This window comes from Mustelus asterias, chromosome 15 (genome assembly GCF_964213995.1).
Source record: "Mustelus asterias chromosome 15, sMusAst1.hap1.1, whole genome shotgun sequence".
Classification (NCBI taxonomy): domain Eukaryota; kingdom Metazoa; phylum Chordata; class Chondrichthyes; order Carcharhiniformes; family Triakidae; genus Mustelus; species Mustelus asterias.
Genome location: NC_135815.1, coordinates 92,594,941 through 92,612,738, shown reverse-complemented (window position 1 = coordinate 92,612,738; position 17,798 = coordinate 92,594,941). Strand labels below are relative to the sequence as shown.

At 46.5% G+C, this 17,798-nt stretch overlaps 1 protein-coding gene across 2 annotated transcripts in view; it reads left to right on the top strand.

Moving 5' to 3' along the window:
* The window catches only part of LOC144504646 (beta-soluble NSF attachment protein), a 40,106-nt gene that overhangs the window by 18,112 nt on the left and 4,196 nt on the right, over positions 1-17,798 (top strand). Inside the window, exons 4-10 of one of the 2 annotated variants that reach the window (XM_078230327.1) lie at positions 2,899-2,945; positions 3,086-3,163; positions 7,259-7,314; positions 7,407-7,491; positions 8,652-8,756; positions 9,919-9,987; positions 16,997-17,047. In XM_078230327.1, coding sequence (XP_078086453.1) covers positions 2,899-2,945; positions 3,086-3,163; positions 7,259-7,314; positions 7,407-7,491; positions 8,652-8,756; positions 9,919-9,987; positions 16,997-17,047 — 491 coding nt within the window. The remainder of the gene's footprint in view (positions 1-2,898; positions 2,946-3,085; positions 3,164-7,258; positions 7,315-7,406; positions 7,492-8,651; positions 8,757-9,918; positions 9,988-16,996; positions 17,048-17,798) is intronic. The other variant, XM_078230328.1, reaches the window with a different exon arrangement.

Sequence of the window (17,798 nt, the reverse complement as noted above, 5' to 3'; positions counted from 1 at the left end):
TTCTACTGCAGGGGATGCACCAAAGGAGAATGGTCCCATCTGAAGCAAAGCCGCCTGGTGCCAGAGACGGCCTTGACTGAGTTATTGCAGTGGGGAGGTGGTGGTGTAGTGGTCACTGGTCTAGTAATTGAGTGATCCAGGGTAATACTCTGGGGACCTGGGTTCGAATCTCACCACGGCAGATAGTGAAATTTGAAATCAACAAATATCTGGAATTAACAAGTCTAATGATGACCATGAAACCACTGTCAATTGGAGGAGGCTTTGGCCTAGTGGTAGTATTGCGAGACGATTAATCTAGAAACTCAGCTAATGTTCTGGGGACATGGGTTCAAATCCCGCCACGGCAGATCAAGAAATTTGAAGTCAACAAATATCTGAAATTAAAAACAGCTGATGGCCATGAATCCATCTGATTCACTAATGTCCTTTTAGGGAAGGAAATCTGCCGTTCTTACCCGGTCTGGCCTACACGTGACTCCAGACCCACAGCAATGTGGTTGACTCTTAAATGCCCTCTGCAATGGCCAAGCAAGCCAATCAGTTGAAGGGTAAATAGGGATGGGCAATAAAACGCCTGCATCCCCTGAATGAATAATAAAAACCCTCAGACCTGGTGACATTTGAGGAAGAAATGGGCATTGGGGGAAAGACTAAGATAAAGGTTCTCCTGTTTTTGTACACATTTTTATGGCTCGCCCAGCGTGATAAGTTGGGAAACCCTTGGTATCACCTGGTCCATTAAAAGAATTGAACTGCCCCTTTTGCACACAAACCTTTCTCTTGCCAAAGGAAGGCGGCATGTGTGGGAATTGGTGTATTGACTTCAGTCCTCAGTGGGGTCAACCGCCATGTTTGTACAGGTGAGCCCATGTCCCTCAGCAGCCCCTCCCCGGAAAATTAGTGTTTCATCTCTATCCAGACAAAAAATATGGGCGCAGTGAAAGCTGGGAGCGATTAAAATCGGGGATGCTCAAGAGGCCAGAAGCACAGATATCTCTTGAGGGTTGTAAGGCTGGGGGAGTGGGGGTGGGGGGTGGAACAACAGAGAAAGGGAGGGGCTGAAACAATGGAGGGAACTGAAAACTAAGATGAGCATTTTCACACTGGCTACAAGCGCAGGTCAGAGGCTAGGAATACTGCAGCAAGTAGCTCACCTCCTGACTTCCCAAAGCCTGTCCACCATCAACAAGGCACAAGTCAGGAGTGTGATGCAATACCCCCCACTTGCCTAGATGGATGCAGCTCCAACAACGCTCAAGAAACTACAAAAGGTCGTGAATATAGCCCAATCCATCACGCAAACCAGTCTCCCATCCATTGACTCTGTCTTCACTTCCCGCTGCCTCGGCAAAACAGCCAACATAATTAAGGACCCCACGCACCCCAAACATACTCTCTTCCACCTTCTTCCGTCGGGAAAAAGATACAAAAGCCTGAGGTCACATACCAACCGACTCAAGAACAGCATCTTCCCTGCTGCCATCAGACTTTTGAATGGACCTACCTCATATTAAGTTGATCTTTCTCTACACTCTAGCTATAACGGTAACACTACATTCTGCACTCTCTCCTTTCCTTATCTATGAACGATATGCTTTGTCTGTGTAGCGCGTAAGAAACAATACTTTTCACTGTATACTAATACATGTGACAATAATACATCAAACCAAAAGTTGAAACATTGGGGGAGCGGGGGAGGGGGATGGGCAATGAGGACAGGGATGATGGGTGAATGGGAGTTGGCGTCAGGACATGGGCTGCAAGATTTGGATGGCGCCAAGTTTGCAGTGTGTAGAAGATGGGAGGACCAGAGTGTGTCTAGGCCCAGATGAATGAATCAAGCCCATACAAAACATTAGTTTATGTTTTATTAAAGAAAGCACAATTGTCCTGTGGCCAATAGAAAAACTGAGAGGGTGATCCTGTTGGATCAGGTTTATCCACATGATTGTCAATCTTTGCAGATTATTGATTTACATCCTAAATAATATATGCCTGCCTAAATATTGCATTTGGTTCATTAATAAGAGACATTCTAACCACCACCCCTTGACATTCATTGGTGTTACCATCACTGAATCCCCTACTGTCAGCATCCTTGGGGTTACCATTGACCAGAAACTCAACTGGGCTCACCACATAAACACAACGGCTACAAAAGCAGGTCAGAGGAATACTGCGGTGAGTAACTCACCTCCTGACTCCCCAAAGCCTGTCCACCATCTACAAGGCACAAGTCAGGAGTGTGATGGAATACTCTCCACTTGCCTGGATGGGTGCAGCTCCAACAACACTCAAAAAGCTTGACACCATCCAGGACAAAACAGCCCGCTTGATTGGCACCACATCTACAAACATCCACTCCCTCCATCACCGACGCTCAGTAGCAGCAGTGTGTACCATCTACAAGATGCACTGCAGCAATTCACCAAAGATCCTTAGGCAGCGCCTTCCAAACCCATGACCACTTCCATCTAGAAGGACAAGGGCAGAAGATTCATGGGAACACCACCACCTGCAAGTTCCCCTCTAAGCCACTCACCATCCTGACTTGGAAATATATCCCCGTTCCTTCGCAGTCGCTGGGTCAAAATCCTGGAATTCCCTCCCTAACGGCATTGTGGGTCAACCCACAGCACGTGGACTGCAACGATTCAAGAAGGCAGCTCACCACCACCTTCTCAAGGGCAACTAGGGATGGGCAATAAATGCTGGTCAGCCAGCGACACCCATGTCCAATATATGAATAAAAAAAATAACACCATGGGACACTTGAGCAGACCCCTGTGCCTTCGTGGGAAAATAGATAGAAGTGACTGCGATACCCTCCCCGGATTGAAGAGTTAGAAAACTGGACTTTGCTTTTCTGAAGTAACCTTTGTTGTTTCCCCACAGAGGCGATCAGCTGCTTAAATGCCGCCATTGACATTTACACCGATATGGTAAGAAGCTTCATTTAAGTTGTTGCGATCTCAGAAATGAATTAATGTACCTGGGCTGTGCAGAATAACGGACGATGTTTACATGGCAAATTCATTTGAAGGCACTGTTTAATGACTGATTCTCTAATTTCATTCCATAGGGGAGGTTTACAATTGCAGCAAAGCACCATATCACCATTGCAGAAATCTATGAGTCGGAACTGGTAGATATTGAAAAGGTACGATGTTAGACAGAATCTTCTTCGCGCACCATGTGCCTTTTGTTATAATGTGTTTGAACTGTGAAACCGCTTTGTACCCATTTTGTATCATCGTAGAGCTTGCAGACACTGTTGTAACAGCCCATGTGCATTCGGAGAGGCCCATTCTTTTTGTGTGTTGTCTCCATTAAGCCAAGGTGAATTTGGGAGTGTTCTGGAAGGCGGTTAGTTAGTTTCCTGACCTTGACAAAATTAGGTTCCAAGGAATGCCCACGCGACATGAGGTTGACACGGGGATAAAAAGTTAAGAAACAAAGAAGCTAGGTACAAAATGGTGGGATAGCAACCTGTCTGGTACGGGGCAGTTCAGAACACACAATTGGAGTGATAGAAACGGGCTCTTTTCGAATGGGTCTGTTTTCTGTCCGGCCTTCAGAACAGATCCTGGTGTTGAAGCAGGTCTCTGAGAATAGAGCAGAGACTGTGTTAACGTGTGGACGTTATACAGCTGGAAAGGGCAGTGGGCTGAAGATGGGAAGAGCAGAAGATGGGTGGATTGGGACAGACACACCGCTACAATTTCAATGTTTCCGGGGCCAACCAGACCATTTAAAGGGGTCCGCAGGAGGTTCTGGGAATTCTGTCCCAATAAGATTGTCATGACTCAAGTGAGAGGGGGTCATTGGCATGTGCCTAGTTGGTGTTAACAGGGTCCAGGAACTGCGGTTGGAATATGGCTACTGGTGAATGTAACTCAATGGTTGAATGGGAAATGAGAGATCCTATATAGAGGAGGTTATGCGGGGAAGACTATAATCTTGCATTTGGTGCCACATGTCTGTAAGTTTAAGTTTATTAGTGTCACAAGTAGAATCATAGAAACCCTACAGTGCAGAAAGAGGCCATTTGGCCCATCGAGTCTGCACCGACCAGAATCCCACCCAGGCCCTATCCCCATATCCCTACATATTTACCCGCTAATCACTCTAACCTACACATCTCAGGACAGTAAGGGGCAATTTTAGCATGGCCAATCAACCTAACACGCACATCTTTGGACTGTGGGAGGAAACCGGAGCACCTGGAGGAAACCCATGCAGACACGAGGAGAATGTGCAAACTCCACACACACAGTGACCCAAGCACGGGAATCGAACCCAGGTCCCTGGAGCTGTGAAGCAGCAGTGCTAACCACTGTGCGACCGTGCCGCCCTTACAAGTCGGCTTACATTAACACTGCAATGAAGTTACTGTGAAAATCGCTAGTCGCCACACTCCGACGCCTGTTCGGGTACACTGAGGGAGAATTTAGCGTGCCAATGCATCTACCCGGCAGGTCTTTCAGACTCTGGGAGGAAACCGGAGCACCCGGAGGAAACCCACGCAGACACGGGGAGAACGTGCAGACTCCACACAAACAGTGACCCAAGCCGGGAATCAAACCCGGGTACCTGGCGCTGTGAGGCAGCAGTGCTAACCACTGTGCCACCGTGCTGCCCCCAGGAAGTAATGCAAGTCCTTGTAACGACTGTAGCCACAGCTTTGTTGAATTGACTATCTAAAGTTTTATATGAAATATCCTTTGTCTGGAAATGTTTGAATTATGTTGCTTTTGGTTGGTTTGTTACAGTAAAATAAATCTTGTCTATCGCTTTTGTTTCCAATGGCATTGTGAGGATTCCTTTCCTTTAAACGTTACCTGGCTCTGCGGCGGGATCGTAACGCTGGGCATTATCGCTGCTCAAATTTCAGCACAATTTACCCGATTGAATTTCATTTCCTGTCATGATTTTTCTTGCTCTGTTCATGTTCATTTTCCTTTTATTGTTGGTTTTGTTGTTGCATGCTCACAAACCTCTGTGTGGGGTAGCAGGGGTGGGAGAAGGGTTGGGGGTGGCGGGAGGAAAAAAAGCTCTTCCAATTTCCCCTTCATTCTTCCAGTGATTATTTGGAGTTGAAACCCCCGGCCAGCACGGTGGCACAGTGGTTAGCACTGCTGCCTCGCAGCACCAGGGGACCCGGGTTCAATTCCGGCCTCGGGTGACTGTGCAGAGTCTGCGCGTTCTCCCTGTATCTGCGTGGGTTTCCTCCAGGTGCTCCGGAGATGCAGCCTTCATTTGCCCCTGCTGCTAAAAGGACTAAATGATGATGATAGGCACAGTCCAAAGATGTGCGGGTTAGGTTGGTTGGCCATTGGCCTTAGTGTCAGGGGGATTAGCAGGGTAAATACCTGGGGTTGCAGGGAGAGGGCCTGGGTGGGAATGTTGTCCGTGCAGGCTTGATGGGCCGAATTTCCTCCTTCTGCACTGTAGGGATTCTATGTTACAAATTGATCAAATTGGAACAATCCCTTTAGCCCCAAGAGCTATATCTAATTTCTTCTTGAAATCACACATTTTGGCCTTACCTACATTCTGTGGTAATAAATTCCACACATTCACCACTCTCTGGGTGAAGAAATTTCTCCTCGCCTCAGTTCTAAAAGGTTTACCCCTTATCCTCAAACTACGACCCCTAGTTCTAGACTCCCCCACCATCGGGAACATTCTTTCTGAATCTACCCTGAATAAAACTGTTAGAATTTTATAAGTTTCTATGAGATCCCCTCTTACTCTTCTGAACTCCAGTGAATATAATCCTAACTGACTTAGTCTCTCCTCATATGACAGGCCTGCCATCCCAGGAATGCCAAATTCTCCATTCTCGCTGGCCACGGGGTGGGATCAGAGAATCCCTCCCCTCGTCTCAGTAATGCTGACCATGAAACCATTGTCAATTGTCCCAAAATCCTGGTTCACTAATGTTCTTTAGGGAAGGAAATGTGCTGCCCTTACCGGGTCTGGCCTACATGTGACTCCAGAGCCACAGCAATGTGGTTGTCTCTTAACTGGCCTCAGAAATGGTGTGGCCAACCACTCGATTCAAGGGTGGGCGATAAATGCTGGCCTTGCCAGTGACATCCACATCACATGAAATAATGAATTAAAATAATATCCTCTGGATTGGAGGAGGAACCTGTCTAAGACTGGTGATAAGAAAAATAAAGGCCTGAACTCTCCGATCTCATTCATCCACCACTGCTGCCAGCGAGAATGGAGAATGTGGCGCTCAGCCAACTCTCCATTCACTGCAGCGGAACTGGAGAATCCCAACCACGGGTGAGACTGGAGAATTCTGGCCAAAGTCTTTTATGATAATGCATAGGTGTTTCTTTTGGCAATGTATAGCACAGGTGGCTCCTTTGGCAATGTATAGCACAGAGATCAGGGGAGGCGGTGGCCTAGTGGTATTATTGCTAGACGATTAATCCAGAAACTCAGCTCATGTTCTGGGGACCCGGGTTCGAATCCCACCATGGCAGATTGTGGAATTTGAATTCAATTAAAAATATCTGGAATTAATAATCTGCTGGTGACCATGAAACCATTGTCGATTGTCAGGAAAAACCCATCTGGCTCACTAATGTCCTTTAGGGAAGGAAATCTGCCATCCTTACCCGGTCTGGCCTACGTGTGATTCCAGAGCCACAGCAATGTGGTTGACTCTCAACTGCCCTCGAAGGGCAACTAGGGATGGGCAATAAATGCTGGCCAGCCAGTGACACCCATGTGCCACAAATGAATTTTTTTTAAAAATTCGGCACGGTAGCACAGTGGTTAGTACTGCTGCTTCACAGCCCCAGGGGCCTGGGTTCGATTCCCAGCTTGGGTCACTGTCTGTGTGGAGTTTGCACATTCTCCTCGTGTCTGCGTGGGTTTCCTCCGGGTGCTCCGGTTTCCTCCCACACTCCAAAGATGTGCGGGTTAGGTTGATTGGCCATGCTAAAATTGCCCCTTAGTGTCCTGAGATGCGTAGGTTAGAGGGATTAGCGGGTAAATGTGTAGGGATATGGGGGTAGGGCCTGGGTGGGATTGTGGTCGGTGCAGACTCGATGGGCCAGATGGCCTCTTTCTGCACTGTAGGGTTTCTATGATTCTATGAGGTCAACAGAAGCTGGTAAGGACTGCGAAGAGTGGAACTGTGACAGAACAGGCATGAGGGGCCGAATGGCCTACTCCTGCTCCTATTTCTTATGGTGACAATTAACCATTTAATACATGTTTAATTTCTCAGGCTATCGCTCACTATGAGCAAGCTGCAGATTACTACAAAGGAGAAGAATCAAACAGGTATTTAAAAGTTTATACCGGCAATAAATAAATACATCATATTTCTATTCACGTTACTAGAAGCACTACTGATTTGGCCAATCTTCTTTCAGTTCTGCCAACAAGTGTCTGCTAAAAGTGGCTGCTTACGCAGCGCAGCTGGAGCAATATCAGAAGGCAATAGAAATCTACGAGCAGGTCAGTTGCCAGAAGGAATTTGTTTTACTCTGTGTTTGTCCTACCTCTTTCCCCCATGTTTGTATCATCCCGAATATAAAAACATAGAACAGTACAGCACAGAACAGGCCCTTCGGCCCACGATGTTGTGCCGAGCTTTATCTGAAACCAAGATCAAGCTATCCCACTCCCTATCATCCTGGTGTGCTCCATGTGCCTATCCAATAACCGCTTAAATGTTCCTAAAGTGTCTGACTCCACTATCACTGCAGGCAGTCCATTCCACACCCCAACCACTCTCTGCGTAAAGAACCTACCTCTGATATCCTTCCTATATCTCCCACCACGAACTCTATAGTTATGCCCCCTTGTAATAGCTCCATCCACCCGAGGAAATAGTCTTTGAACGTTCACTCTATCTATCCCCTTCATCATTTTATAAACCTTTATTAAGTCTCCCCTCAGCCTCCTCCACTCCAGAGAGAACAGCCCTATCTCCCTCAACCTTTCCTCATAAGACCTACCCTCCAAACCAGGCAGCATCCTGGTAAATCTCCTCTGCACTCTTTCCAGCGCTTCCACATCCTTCTTATAGTGAGGTGACCAGAACTGCACACAATATTCCAAATGTGGTCTCACCAAGGTCCTGTACAGTTGCAGCATAACCCCACGGCTCTTAAACTCCAACCCCCTGTTAATAAAAGCTAACACACTATAGGCCTTCTTCACAGCTCTATCTACTTGAGTGGCAACCTTTAGAGATCTGTGGATATGGACCCCAAGATCTCTCTGTTCCTCCACAGTCTTCAGAACCCTACCTTTGACCCTGTAATCCACATATATATTCTGTACCACTTGAATGCTTCTTTGTAAGCCAGAGTGGGAGAGGCATCTTGGTTATACTGCAGTGTTGCAACGTTTTAGGTCTTTCTAACCTCACAACCCTGGATAATTTCCATTCTCTTACCTCGGATCACTCTCGAGGCGTCCCAGCTCTTCACACCTTTGGAGGGTATCCGATTCTAGCCTTGAGACCCGGTTGTGGTTTTTGGAGTGCTGAGGTGCATGACGGGCTGTGATAATTGCTTTCAGATATTGGATCTCTGATTAGGAAGAAAAATTCCCATTGTTCTGTTACGTGCCAGTCAAGTATGTTGTGGTGGTTTTGTTTTGTTCTCCAGGTTGGGACCAATACCATGGACAACCCATTGCTGAAATATAGTGCAAAGGAATATTTCTTCAAAGCAGCGCTGTGCCATTTTATTGTCGATGAGCTGAATGCTAAGGTGGGTGCAAGTTCATTCTCACGCATCATTACTTGGGGAGCTGGGTGTACAGCAGAATTCGGCTAAAGGTCAAGCTCCGGTTGGTGAGTTGCAAGTTTATTTTGTAAGGCCTGCAAATAAAATTAGTTTCCACAGCCTTAACCCTGTTCTTAGGGAAGCATGGCGGCACTGTCACTGGACTAGGAATCTAGAGACCCAGGGTAAAGCTCTGGGGACCCAGGTTCAAATCCCAACACGGCAGGTGGTGAAATTTTAATTCAATTTTTTAAAATATGGAATTAAAAGTCTAATGACCATAAAACCATTGTCGATTGTCGTAAAATCCCAACTGGTGAGGATATCTGCCATCAGACTTTTGAATGGACCTACCTTGCGTTATGTTGATCTTTCTCTACACCCTAGCTATGTCTGTAACACTACATTCTGCACCCTTTCCTTTCCTTCTCTATGAATGGTATGCTTTGTCTGTATAGCACTCAAGAAACAATACTTTTCACTGTATACTAATACATGTGACAATAATAAATCAAATTAAATATCCAAATACCTGGTCTGGCTCACATGTGACTCCAGACCCACAGCAATGTGGTTAACTCTTAAATGGCTTAGAAAACCACTCAGTTGAAGGGTGTTGTGTCAAACTCCTGGAACTCTCTCCCTAACAGCACTGTGGGTGTACCCACACCTCATGGACTGCAGCAGTTCAAGAAGGCAGCTCCTTCTAGTGGGGAACTAGGGGTGGGCGACAAATGCTGATCTAGTCAGCGATGCCCGCGTCCCATTAATGAATAAGATGAAGCAATTAAGGATGAATAATAATTGCTAGTGCAGCTGGGATCCCCTGAGCGGACCAAAAAGAAAGTTAATCTGGGGCCTCAGTTTATAAACCCCACGAGTAGCACTGCCAGTGAGATTCTCTGGTCCCGCCGCTGTCACTGGGCTTTCCCTTGGTGTCACCCAATGCCGCCACAAAACCCACAGGAGGGGGCGTGCTACTAGCGGGATCAGAGAATCCCGTCGGCCTGAACAGCCAAGAGAATTCCCCCCATCCCGAGAACTGATTCACATAAAAAATTGGTTCAATATTTTCTTTTATCCTCCCATTTTGATTTGCGTATTTGGTGAGTGTATAATGAAATTAAATCATTTGTTTTATCCACAGCTTGCTCTGGAGAAGTATGAAGAAATGTTCCCAGCATTTTCAGATTCACGAGAATGCAAACTTTTAAAGGTAATGCACTACCAGGTTCTCAAAAAAAAACCAGAGGGCTTGAAGTGGATTTTAACCCTAACTCCTTTACTGAAAGCCATCTCCGATCATGAGCATAATGCTGGCACAATGGGCGGCACGGTGGCACAGTGGTTAGCACTGCTGCCTCACAGCGCCAGGGACCCGGGTTCGATTCCCAGCTTGGGTCACTGTCTGTGTGTCTGTCACTGTCACATGCTCCCCATGTCTGCGTGGGTTTCCTCCGGGTGCTCCGGTTTCCTCCCACAGTCCAAAGTTGTGTGGGTTAGGTTGATTGGCCATGCTCAATTGTCCCTTAGTGTCCCGGAATGCGTAGGTTAGAGGGATTAGCGGGGTAAATATGTGGGGTTACGGGGATAGGGCCTGGGAGGGATTGTTGTCAGTATAGACTCAATGGGCCGAAAGGCCTCCTTCTGCACTGTAGGAATTCTATGATTGTATGAGGAATTCTCCCTTAACAAAGACCTTCACTTGAGGTTATAGCAGCCACTTCCTGCAGACACTTACTTTGGGTCAAAGCAAGTGAACTACTTTCCCAAGGAAGATAATCATCAGGAGATATCTCCTTCCAGACAGCCTTTTTAATAATGATCAAATATGTTGCAATTACCAGGATATTATATCCAGGAGTCCCTCTTTACTAGGAGTGTACAAGGAAAGGTGTTCTTAAAAGTTGCATACATGAGCTGTTATACTTTACTAACTTAGGGGGAAGCGATGGCCTAGTGGTATTATCACTAGACTATTTATCCAGAAACTCAACTAATGTTCTGGGAACCTGGATTCAAATCCCACCACAGCAGATGGTGGAATTTGAATTCAATGGACGCCACGGTGGCACAGTGATTAGCACTGCTACCTCAAATCACCAGGGATCCAGGTTTGATTCCCAGCTTGGGTCAATGTCTGTGTGGAGTTTGCACATTCTCCCCGTGTCTGTGTGGGTTTCCTCCGGGTGCTCCGGTTTCCTCCCACAACCTGCACACCTTTGGACTCAGTGGATTAGCCACACAAAATTGACCGTTAGTTCCAGGGGGACCACCTAAGGTAAATGGATAGGCTTGTGGGGATAGGGCCTGGGTGGGATTGAGATTGGTGCCGACTCGATGGGCTGAATGGCCACCTTCTGCACTGTAGGATTCTATCAATTTAAAAAAAATCTGGAATTAAGAATCTTTTGAATACCATGAAACCAACGTCAATTGTCGGAAAAACCCATCTGGTTCACTAACGTCGCTTAGGGAAGGAAGTCTACTGTCCTTACCTGGTCTGGCCTACATGTGACACAGTAAGAAGTCTCACAACACCAGGTTAAAGTCCAACAGGTTTATTTGGTAGCAAAAGCCACTAGCTTTCGGAGCACTGCTCCTTCGTCAAGTAAATGAGAGTTCTGTTCACAAACAGGGCATATAAAGACACAAACTCAATTTACAAAATAATGGTTGGAATGCGAGTCTTTACAGGTAATCAAGTCTTAAAGGTACAGACAATGTGAGTGGAGAGATGGTTAAGCACAGGTTAAAGAGATGTGTATTGTCTCCAGCCAGGACAGTTAGTGAGATTTTGCAAGCCCAGGCAAGTCATGGGGGTTACAGATAATGTGACATGAACCCAAGACCCGGTTGAGGCCGTCCTCATGTGTGCGGAACTTGGCTATCAGTCTCTGCTAGGCGACTCTGCGTTGTCATGTGTCGTGAAGGCCGCCTTGGAGAACGCTTACCCGAAGACAAGAGGCTGAATGCCCGTGACCGCTGAAGTGTTCCCCAACAAGAAGAGAACACTCTTGCCTGGTGATTATTGCGTGATGTTCATTCATCTGTCGTCGTAGTGTCTGCATGGTCTCCCCAATGTACCATGCCTCGGGACATCCTTTCCTGCAGCGTATCAGGTAGACAACGTTGGCCGAGTAGCAAGAGTATGTACCGTGTACCTGGTGGATGGTGTTCTCGAGTGAGATGATGGCATCCATGTCGATGATCCGGCACGTCTTGCAGAGGTTGCTGTGGCAGGGTTGTGTGGTGTCGTGGTCACTGTTCTCCTGAAGGCTGGGTAGTTTGCTGCAGACAATGGTCTGTTTGAGGTTGTGCGGTTGTTTGAAGGCAAGAAGTGGGAGTGTGGGGATGGCCTTGGCGAGATGTTCGTCTTCATCAATGACGTGTTGAAGGCTCCGGAGAAGATGTCGTAGCTTCTCTGCTCCAGGGAAGTACTGGATGACGAAGGGTACTCTGTCCACTGTGTCCCGTGTTTATCTCCTGAGGAGGTCGGTGTGGTTTTTCGCTGTGGCGCGTCAGAACTGTTGATCGATGAGTCGAGCGCCATATCCTGTTCTTGTGAGGGCATCTTTCAGCGTCTGGAGATGTCTGTTGCGATCCTCCTCATCCGAGCAGATCCTGTGTATACGGAGGGCTTGTTCGTAGGGGATGGCTTCTTTAACGTGTTTAGGGTGGAAGCTGGAGAAGTGGAGCATCGTGAGGTTATCCGTGGGCTTGAGGTACAGTGAGGTGCTGAGGTGACCGTCCTTGATGGAGGTGCGTGTGTCCAAGAATGCAACCGTTTCTGGAGAGTAGACCATGGTGAGTCTGATGGTGGGATGGAACTTGTTGATGTCATCATAGAGTTGTTTCAGTGATTGTTCACCATGAGTCCAAAGGAAGAAAATGTCATTGATGTATTTAGTGAATAGCATCGGTTGAAGGTCCTGTGTGGTGAAGAGGTCTTGTTCGAACCTGTGCATGAAGATGTTGGCATATTGAGGTGCGAATTTGGTCCCCTTCATCCAGACACACTGTTCCATGGTTGTTGAAGGTGAAGACATTGTGGTCCAGGATGAAGTGGATGAGTTGTAAAATTGCATCTGGAAACTGGCAGTTGTCGGTGTTGAGTACTGAGGCAGTTGTCATCGTCATGGGGGATGCTGGTGTAGAGTGCCGAGACATCCATTGTGATGAGGAGTGCTCCTGGTTCAACTGCTCCATGTGTGCTGAGTTTCTATAGGAAGTCCGTAGTGTTGCGACAAAAGCTGGGGGTTCTTTGTACAGTGGGTTTCAGGATGCCCTCGACGTAGCCGGAGAGGTTCTCACACAGGGTCTCATTGCCCGATACGATGGGACGGCCGGGTGTGTTTGCCTTGTGTATCCACGGGAGGCAGTAGAGATCTCCAACGCGGGGAGTACGTGGGATGAGCGCACGGAGGGTGTTCTGAAGGTCCAGATCAAAGGTCTTGATCAGTCTGTTGAGTTGACGGATGTGTTCTTTGGTCAGATTTAAGGGTAACTGTCTGTAGTGTTCCTCGTTGTTCAGTTGTCGGTACACTTCTTTGCAGTAATCCGTTCTGGTCAGTATGACCTCCTTTGTCTGCCGGTTTGATGACAATGTTGCGGTTGGTCTTGAGAGCGTGGATGGTGTTGCGTTGTGCTTGGGTGATGTTCAGGGCTGTCTTGTGAGTGCGGCTGATTAATCTGGTGTTGACGCACCTCCTGACGGCTTGGGCATACATGTCAAGTCGAGGGCAGCGGCCTTCCGGAGGAGTCCAATTCGAATCTATCCTCTTCGGTTGCTGCACTGCGGATCTCTCTGTCGGCTGTTCCGTTTCATTGGCTGTCTCATTGTGTTCGTTGTTGGCCTGTTGGGTTTGTGGAAGAACTCCTGCAGCCTCATTCGCCTGATGAATTCCTCTGTGTCTGCTGCGAGACTGATGGGGTCTATTTTGGTGGTGGGGCAAAAATTGAGCCCTCGGCTGAGAACTTCGATTTCGTCTGGTTGAAGTGTGTAGTCCCACAAGTTGACAATGGACTTCCCTGCAGTGGTACTGTTTTCTACTGTGGTACCGGGGGGGGCTTGGTTGCTGCTGGTGGTGATGCCGAGTTTCTCAGGTTTCCTGTTCTTGGTGTGCATGTAGATGGCGTAGTTCCTTTGTCTTGTCTGCTTGGCAGAGTTTCGCAGCTGGTCTGCGTCCTGAGTGCAAGCTGAGAATATGGACTCTATCTTGGTTTCCAGGATGCGGCGTTTGCTGCAGAGCTGGTGTATGAGGTGGTTGAGGAGTATGAGAGAGTTGCGACGGCAAAGTCTCTCAGCGTAGCCTGTGTTATAGGCTGTCCTGTCTGGAGACAATACACATCTCTTTAACCTGTGCTTAACGCTCTCTCCACTCACATTGTACCTTTAAGACTTGATTACCTGTAAAGACTCGCATTCCAACCATTATTTTGTAAATTGAGTTTGTGTCTTTATATGCCCTGTTTGTGAACAGAACTCCCACTTACCTGACGAAGGAGCAGCGCTCCGAAAGCTTGTAGCTTTTGCTACCAAATAAACCTGGTGGACTTTAACCTGGTGTTGTGAGACTTCTTACTTTGTTTACCCCAGTCCAACGCCGGCATCTCCACATCATGACTACAGGTGACTCCAGAGCCACAGCAATGTGATTGACTCTCAACTACCTCCAGGCAACAAGGGATGGGCAATGAATGCTGGCCAGCCATGTCCACGAATGAATTAAAAAAATTAATTACAGAACCATAACTGGCAATATACTCTAAATCATGAAGCACATTGCAACCTTAAAGACATTAGAAAATATAATATTTCTTACATGGAATTCTGTATTAAAAACGACTCTTACTACAGACTAAGATGTCTTAGAATATCCATTAAATAATTAAAGCAAACTGGTACCTTGAATCCCGAGTGGTTTAGTGATCTCTGGGGCGAGAAGTATTGACACAAAGATTTCCATTCGACACGTCTGTCTGAACTGATCATTTTATATTCTATTGAATTAAATCACATCATTTTTGATAGCTGTGGGTGCAACCTCTCTGTATAAACCCCTTCCCTTTTCATAAGGCCTATTATTGATCATTTTTGAGTTGTTAAGGATTGCTTTTTTATGTGAACATTGTGTATCTGGCCAATGTCTGTTTGCAATACCTTCCAGCGGCAACGTCTGTGATGACTTTTTACTCCTTTCTTTTTCTCAGAAGTTGTATTTTATAAGAATGGGTTTAAGCTTTCAGTGCACGGACAGCTTAATATTCCCTTGTGCATTAAAGTTAAAGTTTATTTATTGGTCACAAATATGCCTACATTAACATTGCAATGAAGTTACTGTGAAATTCCCCTAGTCGCCACAGTCTGGCACCTGTTTAGGTCAATGCACCTAACCAGCACGTCTTTTGGACTGTGGGAGGAAACCGGAGCACCCGGAGGAAACCCACGCAGACACGGGGAGAACGTGCAAACTCCACACAGACAGTGACCCAAGCCGGGAATCGAACCTGGGTCCCTGGTGCTGTGAAGCAGCAGTGCTAACCACTGTGCTGCCATGCCCCCCATGCATTATGAGGTCATGAAACGTTCAAGCCTTCTCTTTTTATTGCAGTTCAGCTAAAGTTGAATCTTGTAAGAATGATAGGAACTAGAAGAAGGAGGAGGCCATTCGGCCCTTCGAGTCTGCTCTGCCATTCATTTTGATCATGGCTGATCATCGAATTCATTATCCTGATTCCCCCTTCCTCCCCCTAGATTAGTCAGTGTGAAAATCCCCTAGTTGCCTCACTCCGGCGCCTGTTCGAGTACACTGAGGGAGAATTTATTATGACCAATGCACCTAATCAGCACATCATTCAGGCTGTGGGAGGAAACTGGAGCACCCGGAGGAAACCCACGCATACGCGGGGAGAATGTGCAAACTCCGCAGACATTGACCCAAGCCGGGAATTGTGAGGCAGCAGTGCTAACCACTGTGCCACCATGCTGCACCTGCTATTGCTATGTTATTATGGTAATCTTGCAGTACAGGGATTATTCTTCAAGGTTCGGGGAAAGCATCAGTCCCAAAACTACTTAAAAAATAAATAAAGTTGCGAGAATAAATCAGAATAAATATTTGTATCATCGACAGAATTAAAAACAACAGTTAGAAATGCATTGATCGTATGATTTTACCACCCGTTCACTTCAAGCTCCCGCTGCAGCGAAGACTGAGAATTTGCCACCCAGCCAAATCTCTGTTCACTGCAGCGGGATGGGAAAATCCCACTGCCATGAACGGTCAGAAAATTCCGGCCCCAATTTAAGATCCGTCCTCAGTGACCAAAGGAGAAAATGCTGGAAAATCTCAGCAGATCTCAGCATCAGCAAGGAGAGAAAAGAGCTGATGTTTCTAGTCCAGATGACCCTTTGTTAAAGCTAAAAGGCAGAGAAAGTGGGAGATATTTATACTGCAGGGGGAGGGAATGATAGAGGAGTAATAGCCACAAAAACCAAGGGAAAGGCTGCTAATGGCAGCCCATCGAGAGAATAGGTGTGAATGGCCAAATGGCAGAGAAGCTGAAATCAGAGGGTAAACTGTGACAGATGAAGATGTGGGGGGAGAGGGGTGGGAGAGAGGTAGAATTGAGAGAAAGGGGGGGAAAGATTGGGGGGAAGAAAAATAAAGAAAGACAATAAAGAAATAAAAGGTAGAGCACAGTTTAAAAATAAAATAAAATAAAATCACAGCGGTGGAGGTGGGGTAGAGCTAATCATCTGAAGTTGTTGAATTCGATGTTGAGACCAGAAAGCTGTAAAGTGCTGAGCCGGAAGATGAGATGCTGTTCCTCCAGTTTGCGTTGAGCTTCACTGGAACGTTGCAGCAGGCCAAGGACAGACATGTGGACATGGGAGCAGGATCTGTCATCAGGATTTCCCCTCACTATATTTTTATCTTTGGCGTGGGCTATTTCTCACTCTCTAAAATTGCTTCGTTGGCCGTAACGCTCTTTGTAAAGTCTCGTGGTCATCAAAGGTGCTATATCTCTGCAAGTCCTTTAAGTCGTCCCTTTTTTAAAAAAAATCAGAACTCCCCAGGATATCCCCCCCTCAGCTCCTTGTTGAGTCTTAACCTCTTCGCCTGCGTAATCCCGGTTTCCATTGCGACACGCGTGACGGCAGATGGATTGTGTATTCACTACTGCTTCCGCATTGACTGTTCTTCTTTTCCTGTTGATAGAAATTGCTTGAAGCTCACGAGGAACAAAATGGTGAAGCTTACACCGAGGCAGTAAGTACTGACAAATTGTGGAAGGTTCATACCCATTAATACTTCAATGTGCATGTTCTGAATGACATTTGTTTCACAAACATAGCTGTACATCCATTGTGATGTGAGAGTTTAAATTTATTCATTGTTTCGCTTGTTGAAAGAGCTCTGGAATTGGATGCATAATGTTAAGATCTCTATAGAGACCAATAACCTTTTAAAAACAAATTTAAATTTCCAGTTAATAGCTGAAAGGATTACCAAACAAAATTTCACGTTTTATGACTTTTACTGTAACAAAAGGCTAAAACACTACTGACCAAACACTATCTTTGTGGGTAATTTATACTACAAATTACAAAACTGAACATTCCCCTTTTTCTTTTTAGTATGAACCAGAAACACGCCTCAGAGATGTACACTGTCCTTTAAGCAGACATTCAATTCTCCCAGCATCAGTCCGAGAAAATCTGTAGCTCATGAGGGTTTACTGCTGCTCTTTTCCTCCCTCAGCATGGTAGCTTTTAATCTAAGAACTGTCTTTCACAGTGAAGCTTTCCCCTCACAAGCTCTTCCTATAAGTGCATGCTAGACGAATCTTCCAGTCTCATTTTAACTCCTCGTGAATTTGGTCTTTTTAGTCTGAGTGTGAATCCCCACCCTCTTTCTCATGTGAACCGCAGTGTCTTGCTGTCTATAGCTGCTCTCTGTCTCCGGGATTCTGGAAGACTAACCTTGTTTGAGAGTTTTCAGGGATATCTCACATCCTTCC